We start from the raw sequence: 12,004 nt of genomic DNA, 5'->3' as shown, positions 1-12,004 counted from the left end.
AATGATCATTTCCCTAACACAAGGTCCATCAAAAGATTTTAAAAAAAAAACAGATTCTTTAAAAAAAAAACAACAACCAGATTCTTCTTGCTCATAACACAGGATTTTCAGGATTAATCTTTTTTTTTTTAATCTGTCATGGGGCTTAAACTCTGGGCCTGGGTACTGTCACTCAGCTCTTCAGCTCAAGGCTAGTGCTCTATCACTTGAACCACAGTGCCACTTCCAGTTTTCTAGTGGTTAATTGGAGATGAGTCTCATGGACATTCCTGCCTGGTCTGGCTTTGAACCGTGATCCTCAGATCTCAGCCTCCTGTGTAGCTAGGATTACAGGCATGAGCCACTGGTGCCCAGCACAGGATTAAACTTTATTGAAGGTCATTCAGCAGGTTCCTCTATTAAAGAAACAATGTTTTCCAGCACCTTTCTTACACTCCTAATATATAATTTAATTGTCTTTTTACAACCCTAAAATAAATCTAGAGGTCTTATCATCATTCTTCTACCTATAGGGTGAAAGCAATCTTCTTGAATTTTTAGACAGAATTGCCAGTCTGGTTTGCATATGAAGTGTACACACCGTGTATTGTATCAACTATTTAAAAATATTAGTTAAAACTCAGCACCAGTGTCCCATGCCTATAATTCTAGCTACCCAGGAAATTGAGATCTCAGAATCATACTTCAAATCCAGCCAGGGAAGATACTCCCGAGACTCTTATCTCCAATTAACTAGCAAAAGGCCAAAACTTGAGGTATGACTCAAATGCTAGAGGACCATAATTCAATCACCAAAACACACACACACACATACACAGAGAGAGAGAGAGAGATACCAGTTAAATATCCTTTAGCAACTTCTTAGGTTAATGGCTAATTTGAAAATTGCTGATAGAGATTTTTGTAGTGACATTTATTGTTTGACCTTTCTACATTTATTGTTGTGCTCTTTCTGCTGCTCTTCTGATCAAAATATTGAAGGAGCTAAAATGATCCTTACAATATATGTGTACCTTTAAAATAGTCTGCTTGGGGCTGGGAAGGTGGTTCAGTGGTAGAGTGCTTGCCTTGCATGCTTGAGGCCCCTGGGTTCAATTTTTCAGCATCACATAAACAGAAAAGGCTGGAAGTGGTGCTGTGACTCAAGTGGTAGAGCACTTGCCTTGATCTGAAGAGCTGAGGGACAGCACTCAGACATAGAGTTCAGGCCCCACAACCAACAAAAAGAAAAAATAGTCTGCTTTAAAATGGAATCTTCTCTCATTGGTGAAAAAGTTGGGGTGGAGACTTGCTTTTGGTTGATATCAATCCATACTTTTCAAGTGTTTTATCTTAAACTACAAAAGTGGTTTTTTAAATAAGATAATCTCTGGTGAAACCTGAGGAGCAGGACCCAGTAGTAGAATATCTGCCTAGCAGGTATGAGGTACTAAGTTCAAATCTAGTAGTGTGCAGGGGTGTGCATTTGCACACACACAGTATGCATACCAAAAACTCACTTTAATTATAAAAGCAATCTTATTACTAAAGTTTCAGAATATTAATTTCTTTTTTTCCTTCTTTTTTCTTTTCTTTCTTTTTTTGCCAGTCCCGGAAATTGAACTCAGGGCTTGGATACTGTCCCTGAGCCTCTTTGTGCTCAAGGCTAGCACTCTACCACTTAAGCCACAGCACCACTTCCACCTTTTTCTGAGTAGTTAGTTGGAGATAAGAGTCTCATGGACTTTTCTGCCCAGGCTGGCTTCAAACCATGATACTCAGATTACAGGCATTAGCCTGTTAATTTCAAATCATCTCAGTATGCACCCAAAATTGTGCATATGTAGAAGCACCAACTCTATAGAAAGCACTATAGAAAACTACTATAATGATTAATTAGCTTAAATAAAATAAAGCAACTTCAAATCAATTATCTTCTTTTGCATTAAAAATAATTTCAAATGACTGTAGTTCTTACTGAATATATATATGTGTGTGAATATATAATATGGCTATAAAGTCTCAGGGCATGATGGGAAATAATCTGGCATATTTGTGGTTAGAGGAGCAAATGTATTCCAGAAAGGTGAGTAATTTAACATAATGCTAACCCCAAAATCTGCCCATTCTTTGTATTTTTATAAGATCTTCAATACATCTCACACTCCTTGGCAACTTCTTTTAAAATATGGACTTAGAGGCTAATTAAATAAATTCAAAACAAAAGTAATTTTTAAAAGATCAGTATTTTTCTCATTTATCTAGCAGAATATTTCAAATCTAAGCAACGTGTATCTTGGTGCAGTAACTGATTAGGACTCTAAGTGCCGCTGTTCCCCTACTGTGAAACAAAAGCCACCAAAAAGGCTACCCGATTCTCAGGACTCACAAAGAGAGACCCCACAAGCCAAGTGCTGGGCTGCAGAAAAATTCTGTCCCTACATTTGGAGATCTTCAGTTTTCCAGAACCTCAGCCAAAAGGTTAACAAGATACACATGCCCAGTGAAGATTCTGACAGGATTCTGTAAGAGAACAACAATGGCGGATTGGAAGAATCACCAAGGACACAGTAAGCTGATGCTGTTGTTCATGCTGCTGGGGACACTGTGGGAGACGGGGACAGGACAGATCCATTACTCTGTGCCAGAAGAGACCAACAAAGGCACCTTCGTGGGGAACATCTCCAAGGACCTGGGATTGGAGACCTGGGAGCTGGCGCAGCGCGGAGTCCGCATCGTCTCCAGAGGTAGGACGCAGCTTTTCTCTCTCAACCCGCGGAGCGGCAGCCTGGTCACCGCGGACAGGATCGATCGGGAGGAGCTCTGCGCCCAGAGCCCCCGGTGTCTTGTAAATATTAACATCCTAGTTGAGGATAAGGGAAAGCTTTATGGGATAGAAATAGAAATAACTGATATTAACGACAATAATCCGAAATTCCATGTTGAATATCTGGAAGTGAAAATTAATGAAATCGCCGCTCCTGGCGCGCGCTATCCACTCCCAGAAGCTGCTGACGCGGATGTGGGCGTGAACTCCCTGCAGAGCTACCAGCTCAGCCCCAACCACCACTTCTCTCTGGATGTGCAAACCGGAGACGACGGAACCTTAAACCCAGAGCTGGTGCTGGAGCGAGCCCTGGACAGAGAGGAAGAGGCCATTCACCACCTGGTCCTCACCGCCTCCGATGGCGGCGACCCTCGCCGCTCCAGCACAGTGCGCATCCAGGTGACAGTGTTGGATACAAACGACAATGCCCCGGTTTTTGCTCAGCCCATGTACCGAGTCAAAGTCCTTGAGAATGTGCCCCCGGGCACCCTGCTGCTTACAGTTAGAGCTAGTGACCCGGATGAGGGAGCCAATGGAAAAGTGGTGTATAAATTCCGCAAAATTAATGAAAAACAATCTCCCTTATTCCATCTTGATGAAGATACTGGGGAAATCTTTGTAGCAAAACCTCTAGATTATGAAGAATGTTCTTCATATGAAATGGAAATACAAGCTGAGGACGTGGGGGCTCTTCTGGGTAGAACCAAAGTGCTAATTATGGTGGAAGATGTCAATGACAACAGACCGGAAGTGGCCATTACCTCTCTGTTCAGCCCAGTGTTGGAAAATTCTCTTCCTGGTACAGTAATTGCTTTCTTGAATGTGCATGATCGAGACTCGGGGAAGAATGGTCAAGTTGTCTGTTCCATTCAGGAAAATCCGTCTTTTAAATTAGAAAAGTCAATCGATAATTATTACAGGTTAGTGACATGGAAATATTTGGACCGTGAAAAAGTCTCTACTTACAATATCACAGTGATAGCCTCTGATCTAGGAACACCACCTCTGTCTACTGAAACTTACATTACCTTGATTGTAGCAGACACTAATGACAACCCTCCTACCTTCTCTCATTCCTCCTACTCAGCCTATATCCCAGAAAATAACTTGAGAGGTGCCTCTATCTTCTCATTGACTGCACATGACCCTGACAGTCAGGAAAATGCACAGGTCACTTATTCCGTGACTGAGGACACAATCCAAGGAGTGCCTCTGTCCTCCTATATCTCTATTAACTCAGACACTGGTGTTCTGTATGCTTTGCAATCTTTTGACTATGAGCAGATCCAAGACTTTCAGTTACTGGTGATTGCCAGTGACAGCGGAAACCCCCCACTTAGCAGCAATGTGTCACTGAGCCTGTTTGTGCTAGACCAGAATGATAATGTACCTGAGATCTTGTACCCTGCCTTCCCTACAGATGGCTCCACTGGTGTAGAACTTGCACCTCGCTCCTCAGAGCCTGGATATCTGGTAACCAAGGTGGTGGCAGTTGATAAAGACTCAGGGCAAAATGCCTGGTTGTCCTATCGCCTGCTGAAGGCCAGCGAGCCAGGACTCTTTGTGGTGGGCCTGCACACGGGAGAGGTGCGAACAGCAAGGGCCCTGCTGGACAGAGATGCACTGAAACAGAGCTTGGTGATAGCTGTCCAGGACCACGGACAGCCTCCCCTCTCAGTCACCATCACTCTCACTGTGGCTGTGGCTGACAGCATTCCGGAAGTGTTGGCTGACTTGAGCAGTATCAGGGTCCCGGATGTCCCAGGTGGTTCAGACCTCACACTCCACCTGGTGGTGGCAGTGGCCATTGTATCCTGTGTTTTCCTAGCCTTTGTCATTGCCCTGCTAGCACTCAGGCTTCAGCGCTGGCAGAAGTCTCGCCTACTCCAGGCTTCTGGAAGTGGACTAGTGGGTGTGCCCCCCTCACATTTTATGGGCATTGATGGGGTACAAACTTTTCTGAAGACCTATTCCCATGAGGTCTCCCTTACTTCAGGCTCCCAGACAAGCCACGTTATCTTTCCTCAGCCCAACTATGCAGACATGCTCATCAGCCAAGACAGCAGTGAGAAAACTGATTCTTTGGTAACACCTATAGATTTTCATGAAAGTAAAGGTGAAGCGGCTTGTGCACCGGTGAGTTCAGTTCTTTGATTTATTTCTCAAAGGAATTTTAAGGCATGTCACACTATTTTGCTTATTTTGCTAGTGACAGTATAAAATCAAATGCTAACAATCATGGGTTATTGTCTGATTTGCTTTCAAAAGCCTTGGACAAGAGATTATTCGACCTTTTCTAAGCTTCCACTATTTACCTCCGGTCACGAATTCAGTTAAGAATTACTTACTTAACCCCCCCCATAACTTTCCTATTGTATAAATGAATTGCAAAAAAGGAATTGAGACTTCCATATTCTTGTATTGCCTCAACAGTCATCAAATATATGACATAATTTAAGGATTATGCTTAACCTATAACTAGGCTCTTGAAATATTTTACTTTAAACATCTTGCGAGTTTTATTTCTGCACCAGTACCCATCAAATCTTTGTTATTTCATATATTTCAAAATATAAGCACTTTTAAAGGATGGATCTTGGTAGGCGGTAAGATTGGTCCTGGGTTGTTGTGTGTGTCTGTGGTAATAACCCCCTCCTGAGACCTACACTAATTGAAATATGAAATTTAAATCCTAGAATGAGTAGTGTTTCTGTTCCTTACCCCCCCAAAAAAATCCCAACAAAATCAAATCTGAAGTGTCATTTTAAGCCCTTGAAAGTAGCTTTAAAAAAAAAAAGCAAACATATTTCATTAGAGTTCCAATGGGGTTTTTTAGGTTGTCCATCCATATGAAATATTAAAAACTTTTAGATGATTATTTTAGTGACATATACTAAATTTCATATACACAATTTTAAACAAGTTGATGAATCTCATTAAAATGATTTTCTATCTTTGCTACACATATTATTACTTCTTAAAGCATTTGAGGGCTGGGAAGGTAGCTTAGTGGTAGAGTGCTTGCCTTGTATGCATGAGGCCCTGGGTTTGATTCCTAAGCACCACATAAGCAGAAAAAACCAGAAGTGACACTGTGTCCCAAGTGGTAGAGCACTAGCCTTGAGCTGAAGAGCTGAGGGACAGCGCCCAGACCCCAGAGTTCAGGCCCTATGAGTTTGAATTAAGGTAACCCCTAATTAGATTATCAGTTGAAAATAGAAGACATGATCAATCTTTTCTTCTATAGTGGAAAAGAATATTTCCCAAGGGTAGCCCATCCAGCCAGATGCCGATGGCTCACTCCTGTGATCCTAGCTACTCAAGAGTCTGAGATGATTTGAGAACTATAATCTAAAACAAGCCCAGGCAGGGAAGTCCATGAGACTCTTATCTCCAATTAACCAGCAGAAAATTGGAAGTGGCACTGTGGCTCAAGTGGTAACATGCTAGCCTTGAGCTGAGGGATAGCGCTCAGGCCCCAGAGTTCGAGCCCCATGACTGACAAAAAAGAAAGAATGAAGAAAAAATAGTCCATCCTATGTTGCATATATAGTGAGTGGTAGGTGACTTCATACTTTCTGTAGCATCTTGGAGCACAGAGTAGACTATATTATTAGTACTTAGACTATATTACTTTACAACTTTATAAAACATAAGAAATTTTTCTGGTGGAATATCAGATCTTTGTAATCCCTAAAATATTCTTTAAAGGTTTAATAAATAGGGGCTTAAAGAACAGTGCTTGCCTAGCCTGTATGAGCCCCTGAGTTTGATCCTCCAACTCCACAAAGAAATTCAATGGTATAAAATTAGACAAAATAGCATTATAAGTTTACCATGAGCATATTTCATTCACTTCAAAAGGCATTACTTCAATATAATGTAGGTACATAAAGAAATAATTCAGTCTATTGGAATATCCTTTTGTGGCTTTGTATTGATGGGTAAGTGATTAAGAATCAATTTAATATAAACATAGATATAGGCCAAGTAACTTTGAGATACAGAAGGGCATACCATATCTTGACTACATAAGAGACAAATTATCTTTATAAAGGCAGTGTTGATGCTTTTGGAAAGAGGAAATGTTTGAAACTTGGTACAAGATTACACAAACTTATAAAATAAGTTTAACAGTACCCATACTCTCTAATATATGTAATACAAAACAGCATTAATTACCTGGAAATGTTTGGGTAAAATCATAGGAATGGATGAAAGAAAAATAAAAGCAGCTTCAACATATAGACAAAAAGGACATGAATTTGTGGAATCGGTAGAGAAGTGTCTCAGGACAAGATTACTGTTTTATTCATTACGCTATTACTCAAAAGGACAATAAATTGTAGAAGAGTGCCATGTGTATTCGGAGAATGGTGAAAGAATGGATCAACTTATGTAGGCTTAGTAACAACATATGTAGGCTTATGTAAAAACTCAGTCTTTATAACAATCTGGAAAGAAGGAAAATGGTCCTCAAAAGAGGGCTTTACAACTTATTGTTAAATATATGAACATAAAAATAGGGCTTGATGTTTATTAGACACAACTAGAATTTCCTACCTAGAGTAACAGAGGCTGCTGTTTCCTGCTGTGGACTCTGGGCGCCGCTGTTGGCCAAAGTGGAGAGCCTGGCGCGCTCCCTTTTCTCGCGCAGCCGCACCAGGCTTCCTAAAGCAGCCGGATCTGACTCGCAAGCGCCAGTCTTTACACCGCTTCTTCATAGCAGAAAGAAGGATCTTTTCATGGACTGGAACTGGAAGTAAAGTCTGCTCGGCCTCGGAATATCGGCCATACGGACCTCATTCGTCATCTGGAGTCTGCAGGCTGGTGAGCAAGCCCCCGGGGAGCAAGAAGGATGGGGAGCGGCGCTGCGAGGAGCAGCCGCGCTGACAGGCGCCCAGTGCTCTTTCCCTTCCTGCTGTCTTTGTCTTTGTTCTGGCCCGCGCTCTCAGAGCCGATCCGCTACTCCATCCCAGAGGAGATGCCCACGGGCTCCGTAGTGGGGAACCTCGCCAAGGACCTGAAGTTTAGTACCCAGGACCTACTGAGTCGAAAACTGAGGATCAGTTCGGAGGAGCCTTACTTCAGGGTGAACGCAGAGAGCGGAGAGTTGCTTGTGAGCGGCAGCAGGCTAGACAGGGAGGCGATGTGCGGGAAGAGGCCAGTTTGCGCTCTGGAATTTGAGGCTGTGGCTGAAAACCCATTGAACTTTTATCACGTGACTGTGGAGATCTTGGACATTAATGACCACGCGCCAAAATTCACGCAGACTTCCTTTGAGCTGGTAATAAGTGAGTCCGCACAGCCTGGCACGCGATTTATATTAGAAGAGGCAGAAGACGCAGATATTGCCTCAAACACTCTACAGAATTATAAACTCTCTCCTAACCCTAGTTTTTCTCTGGCAAATGAGAACCAAGACGGCAATAGATACCCAGAATTGGTATTACAAAGAACCTTAGACCGGGAGCAACAAAGTTCTCACCGTTTAGTCCTGACTGCCTTGGATGGTGGCACGCCACCCCTGAGCGGGACTGCTGAGCTCCGGATCCAGGTCACAGATGCCAATGATAATGCCCCTGTATTCAGCCAGGGACTGTACCGAGTCAATCTTCCGGAAAATGTGCCTCCAGGCACTACGGTGCTACGGGTGACAGCCACGGATCAAGATGAGGGCCTCAATTCGGAAATCACGTACTCCTTCCTCAGAACCGAACACGTTTTTAGTCTGAATTCAAAAAGCGGGGAAATTACAACTCAAAGGAGCCTGGATTTCGAAGAAATCAAGGAATATTCTGTAGTGGTGGAAGGGCGGGATGGTGGAGGACTCGTTGCACAATGTACAGTGGAAATTAACCTTCAAGATGAAAATGACAACAGCCCAGAAATTACATTCCATTCTCTACTCGACATGATTCTGGAAAACGCAGTGCCCGGAACCATAATTGCTTTGATCAAAATACGTGACGAAGATTCTGGAGACAATGGGGAGGTTAATTGTCAACTAGACGGTGAAGTTCCTTTTAAAATCATCTCTTCTTCCAAAAATTCGTATAAGTTGGTAACGGATGGTACCTTAGACCGAGAGGTAGCTCCTGAGTACAATATCTCCATCACTGCCACGGACAGGGGCAAGCCGTCCCTGTCCTCAAGCAAAAACGTCACTCTACGCATTGGCGACGTGAATGACAACGCTCCGGTTTTCCACCAGGCCTCCTACGTGGTCCACGTGGCTGAGAACAACCCTCCCGGAGCCTCCATCGCCCAAGTCAGCGCCTCCGACCCAGACCTGGGACCCAACGGTCAAGTGTCCTACTCCATCCTGGCCAGCGACCTGGAGCCAGGCGCGCTGTCGTCCTACGTGTCGGTGAGCGCGCACAGCGGGGTGGTGTTCGCCCAGCGCGCCTTCGACCACGAGCAGCTGCGCTCCTTCCAGCTCACTGTGCAGGCGCGCGACCAGGGCTCGCCCCCGCTGCGCGCCAACGCCAGCCTGCGCGTGCTGGTGGGCGACCGCAACGACAATGTGCCGCGCGTGCTCTACCCCGCGCTGGAGCCCGACGGCTCGGCGCTCTTCGACATGGTGCCGCGCGCCGCCGAGCCCGGTTACCTGGTCACCAAGGTGGTGGCGGTGGACGCCGACTCTGGACACAATGCCTGGCTGTCCTACCACGTGCTGCAGGCCAGCGATCCCGGCCTCTTCAGCCTGGGGCTGCGCACCGGCGAGGTCCGCACCGCTCGCGTCCTGGGGGACAGGGATGCGGCCCGCCAGCGCCTGGTGGTGGCTGTGCGCGATGGTGGACAGCCGCCCCTCTCGGCCACCGCCACTCTACACCTCATCTTCGCAGATAGCCTGCAAGAAGTGTTGCCAGACCTGCGCGATGACCCTTCGCCCTCGGACCCTCAGACAGAACTACAGTTTTATCTGGTGGTTGCCTTAGCCTTCATCTCTGTACTCTTTCTTCTTGCTGTGATTCTGGCCATCACCCTCCATCTACGAAACTCTTCCAGCCCAGCTGCCTGGGGCTGCTTTCAGTCAGGTCTCTGTTCCAAGTCAGGGCCCATAGGTGCCCCCAATTACAGCGAGGGAACTTTGCCTTATTCCTATAATCTATGTGTTGCACAGTCGGGGAAGACAGAATTAAATTTCCTGAAATACAATGAGCAGTTGAGTTCAGGACAAGACATTCTTTGTGGTGATCCATCTGGACCCATGTTTCCACTTTGTAATTCCAGTGAGCCAACCTCCCATCCTGAGATTCTAACACCGGTGAGTTCTGTTTAAATGTCTACTTCTCCTCATCCATGAAATTACCTATATTTACAGGCAAATACAGTGTGTATCTTTTCAGGTATAGTGAGTAGTTGTCTTTAAAAAGTTATTCTCACTCTAAAGTGGTACTTCTATTCTTCGCAGAGAGGAGTGAATCTTTAGTGACTATTGACATCAAAGATGTCAGGGAAAGTGATGAGGTTGCACATACAGAACGTAGAGTACTGAGAGTGTTTACTATCAGTAGCAAAAGAATCGGAGATACTTTTTCTCTTTTTCAGAGGTAATGGATTTTACCCATTGATATCTTTTTTTTTTCTTTTTGGATAAGTTCCTGGCCTCAAAACTGTTGTGTAACATAGCCAAGCCTAAGGCTGAAGATTCTCCTGCCTCAGCCTCCCCAGATACTGGATGAGAATACACAACACCATTCTCTCTCTCTCTCTCTCTCACACACACACACACACACACACACAGAGATACACATATGCATACACATACACATACATATATGTGGTATGGAAGTAAGCATTAAATTTTAAATTGATAGGCATTCAATCATTATTTATAGGGGTAGAGGAATCTTTTTCTACTAAGGGACATTTGGATATGAGATCATCCACAGGTCTAGATTTATTGAATTTCACTTTTTAAAGTAGCTCATAGCTGGGTGCTGGTGGCTCTCACCTGTAATTCTAGGTACTTAGGAGGCTGAGATCTGAGCGTTACAATGTGAAGCCAACCCAGGCAGGAAATGTCTGTGAGACTTTTATCTCTGCTACTGGGGAAAAAAAAACAGAAGTGGAGGTGTGACTCAAGTGGTAGAGTTCCAGCCTTGAGCAAATGAGCTCAGGGACAGTGCCCAAGCCCTGAGTTCAAGTCCCAGGATCTGCACCAAAACAAACAAAACCAAACCAAAAACCCAGCTCAGAGATTATTAAATTTCAAACTCTATACCTACAATTGCCTTGACAGGGTCAGACCAGGATTTTCTAGGCCCTGGAAACTATTGCTGAAGTTAGTGAAGGAAAATACAGCAGTTTCTTTGCTATAGAACAGGGACCTTTGGCTGGACCTTTTGTTTTTGGCAGTGTCCCTGTTTCCTTATTCATACTAAATACAATCATGATTTTGACATCCCCTCTTTATAAAGGTATGAAAAACTATATGTGTTTATTTGTGTGAATGAGAAAGACTCGCTAAATTGGTCAGGTCCAAATCCCTAAGTTTTCTCAGATTTTTTTGAATGCAAAATCCTAAAGGAAATGAAATACTGGAGTTGAGGGCATAATTCAATGGTAGGACACTATTCAGTATGCTTCTGGTCTTAGGTTTAGTACCCAATAGAGAAAAAAGGTGGAGGAAAAGAAGAAAAGAAAAAAGGAAATGTCTCTATTTCTCATGCTTTCATTGCTGACATACTGTCTTTGAAGAAAAAAAGTGGTAAAAAGATACCAGATTTGTCTTAGAATTTGGAGCCCTAAACATTAAGTAACCAGATGTTTCCCATCATTCCTGTAAGAAGGAAAGAAAATTCTGAGTTATTACATTTTTAAGGCAAAAACTACAGTCTGTCATACTTCAAAGTTGCCATTATATAGTATAAATCATTTTGTTAGTTTTCCTTTTGATAATAGCTTCTTTACACATTGTGTTTTTTGCTTTTCTTTTTCAGTTGTGAGGCTTGAATTCAGGGCCTGAGTGCTGTCCCTGAGTTCTTTTGCTCAAGGGTAGGGCTCTACCACAGCATCACTTTTGGTTTTTGAGTGGTTAATTGGAGATAAGAGTCTCATGGGGGGGCTGGGAAGGTGGCTCAGTGGTAGAGTGCTTGCCTTGCATGTCTGAGGCCCTGGGTTCGATTCCTCAGCACCATATAAGCAAAAAGAAAAAAGCCGGAAGTGGCGCTGTGGCTCAAGTGGTAGAGC

General features: G+C 43.9%; 2 protein-coding genes across 2 annotated transcripts in view; both read left to right on the top strand.

Moving 5' to 3' along the window:
• The first annotated feature begins 2,518 nt into the window (after nucleotides 1-2,518).
• On the top strand, nucleotides 2,519-7,640 carry Pcdhga8 (protocadherin gamma subfamily A, 8). The gene is made up of 2 exons (XM_013020281.1): nucleotides 2,519-4,942; nucleotides 7,533-7,640. The coding sequence occupies exons 1-2, from the start codon at nucleotides 2,519-2,521 to the stop codon at nucleotides 7,638-7,640; spliced, it is 2,532 nt and encodes an 843-aa protein (XP_012875735.1).
• The window catches only part of LOC105988677 (protocadherin gamma-B5-like), a 15,936-nt gene continuing 11,495 nt past the window's right edge, over nucleotides 7,564-12,004 (top strand). Inside the window, exon 1 of the mRNA XM_013020346.1 lies at nucleotides 7,564-10,002. Within this exon, the coding sequence (XP_012875800.1) occupies nucleotides 7,665-10,002 (2,338 nt within the window). The 5' untranslated portion in view covers nucleotides 7,564-7,664. The remainder of the gene's footprint in view (nucleotides 10,003-12,004) is intronic.

This window comes from Dipodomys ordii, unplaced genomic scaffold, assembly GCF_000151885.1.
Source record: "Dipodomys ordii isolate 6190 unplaced genomic scaffold, Dord_2.0 Scaffold50, whole genome shotgun sequence".
NCBI lineage: Eukaryota > Metazoa > Chordata > Mammalia > Rodentia > Heteromyidae > Dipodomys > Dipodomys ordii.
The sequence above is the reverse complement of the archived record's forward strand: the minus strand, read 5'-3'. Positions and strand labels throughout refer to the sequence as shown.

Bases quoted from the DNA above. Each gene is read 5' to 3' on its own strand.
- Pcdhga8 (XM_013020281.1), top strand. From the start codon at position 2,519: ATGGCGGATTGGAAGAATCACCAAGGACACAGTAAGCTGATGCTGTTG. The intron at 4,943-7,532 runs GTGAGTTCAGTT...GCTTCTTCATAG, and splicing joins GTGAAGCGGCTTGTGCACCG to CAGAAAGAAGGATCTTTTCA.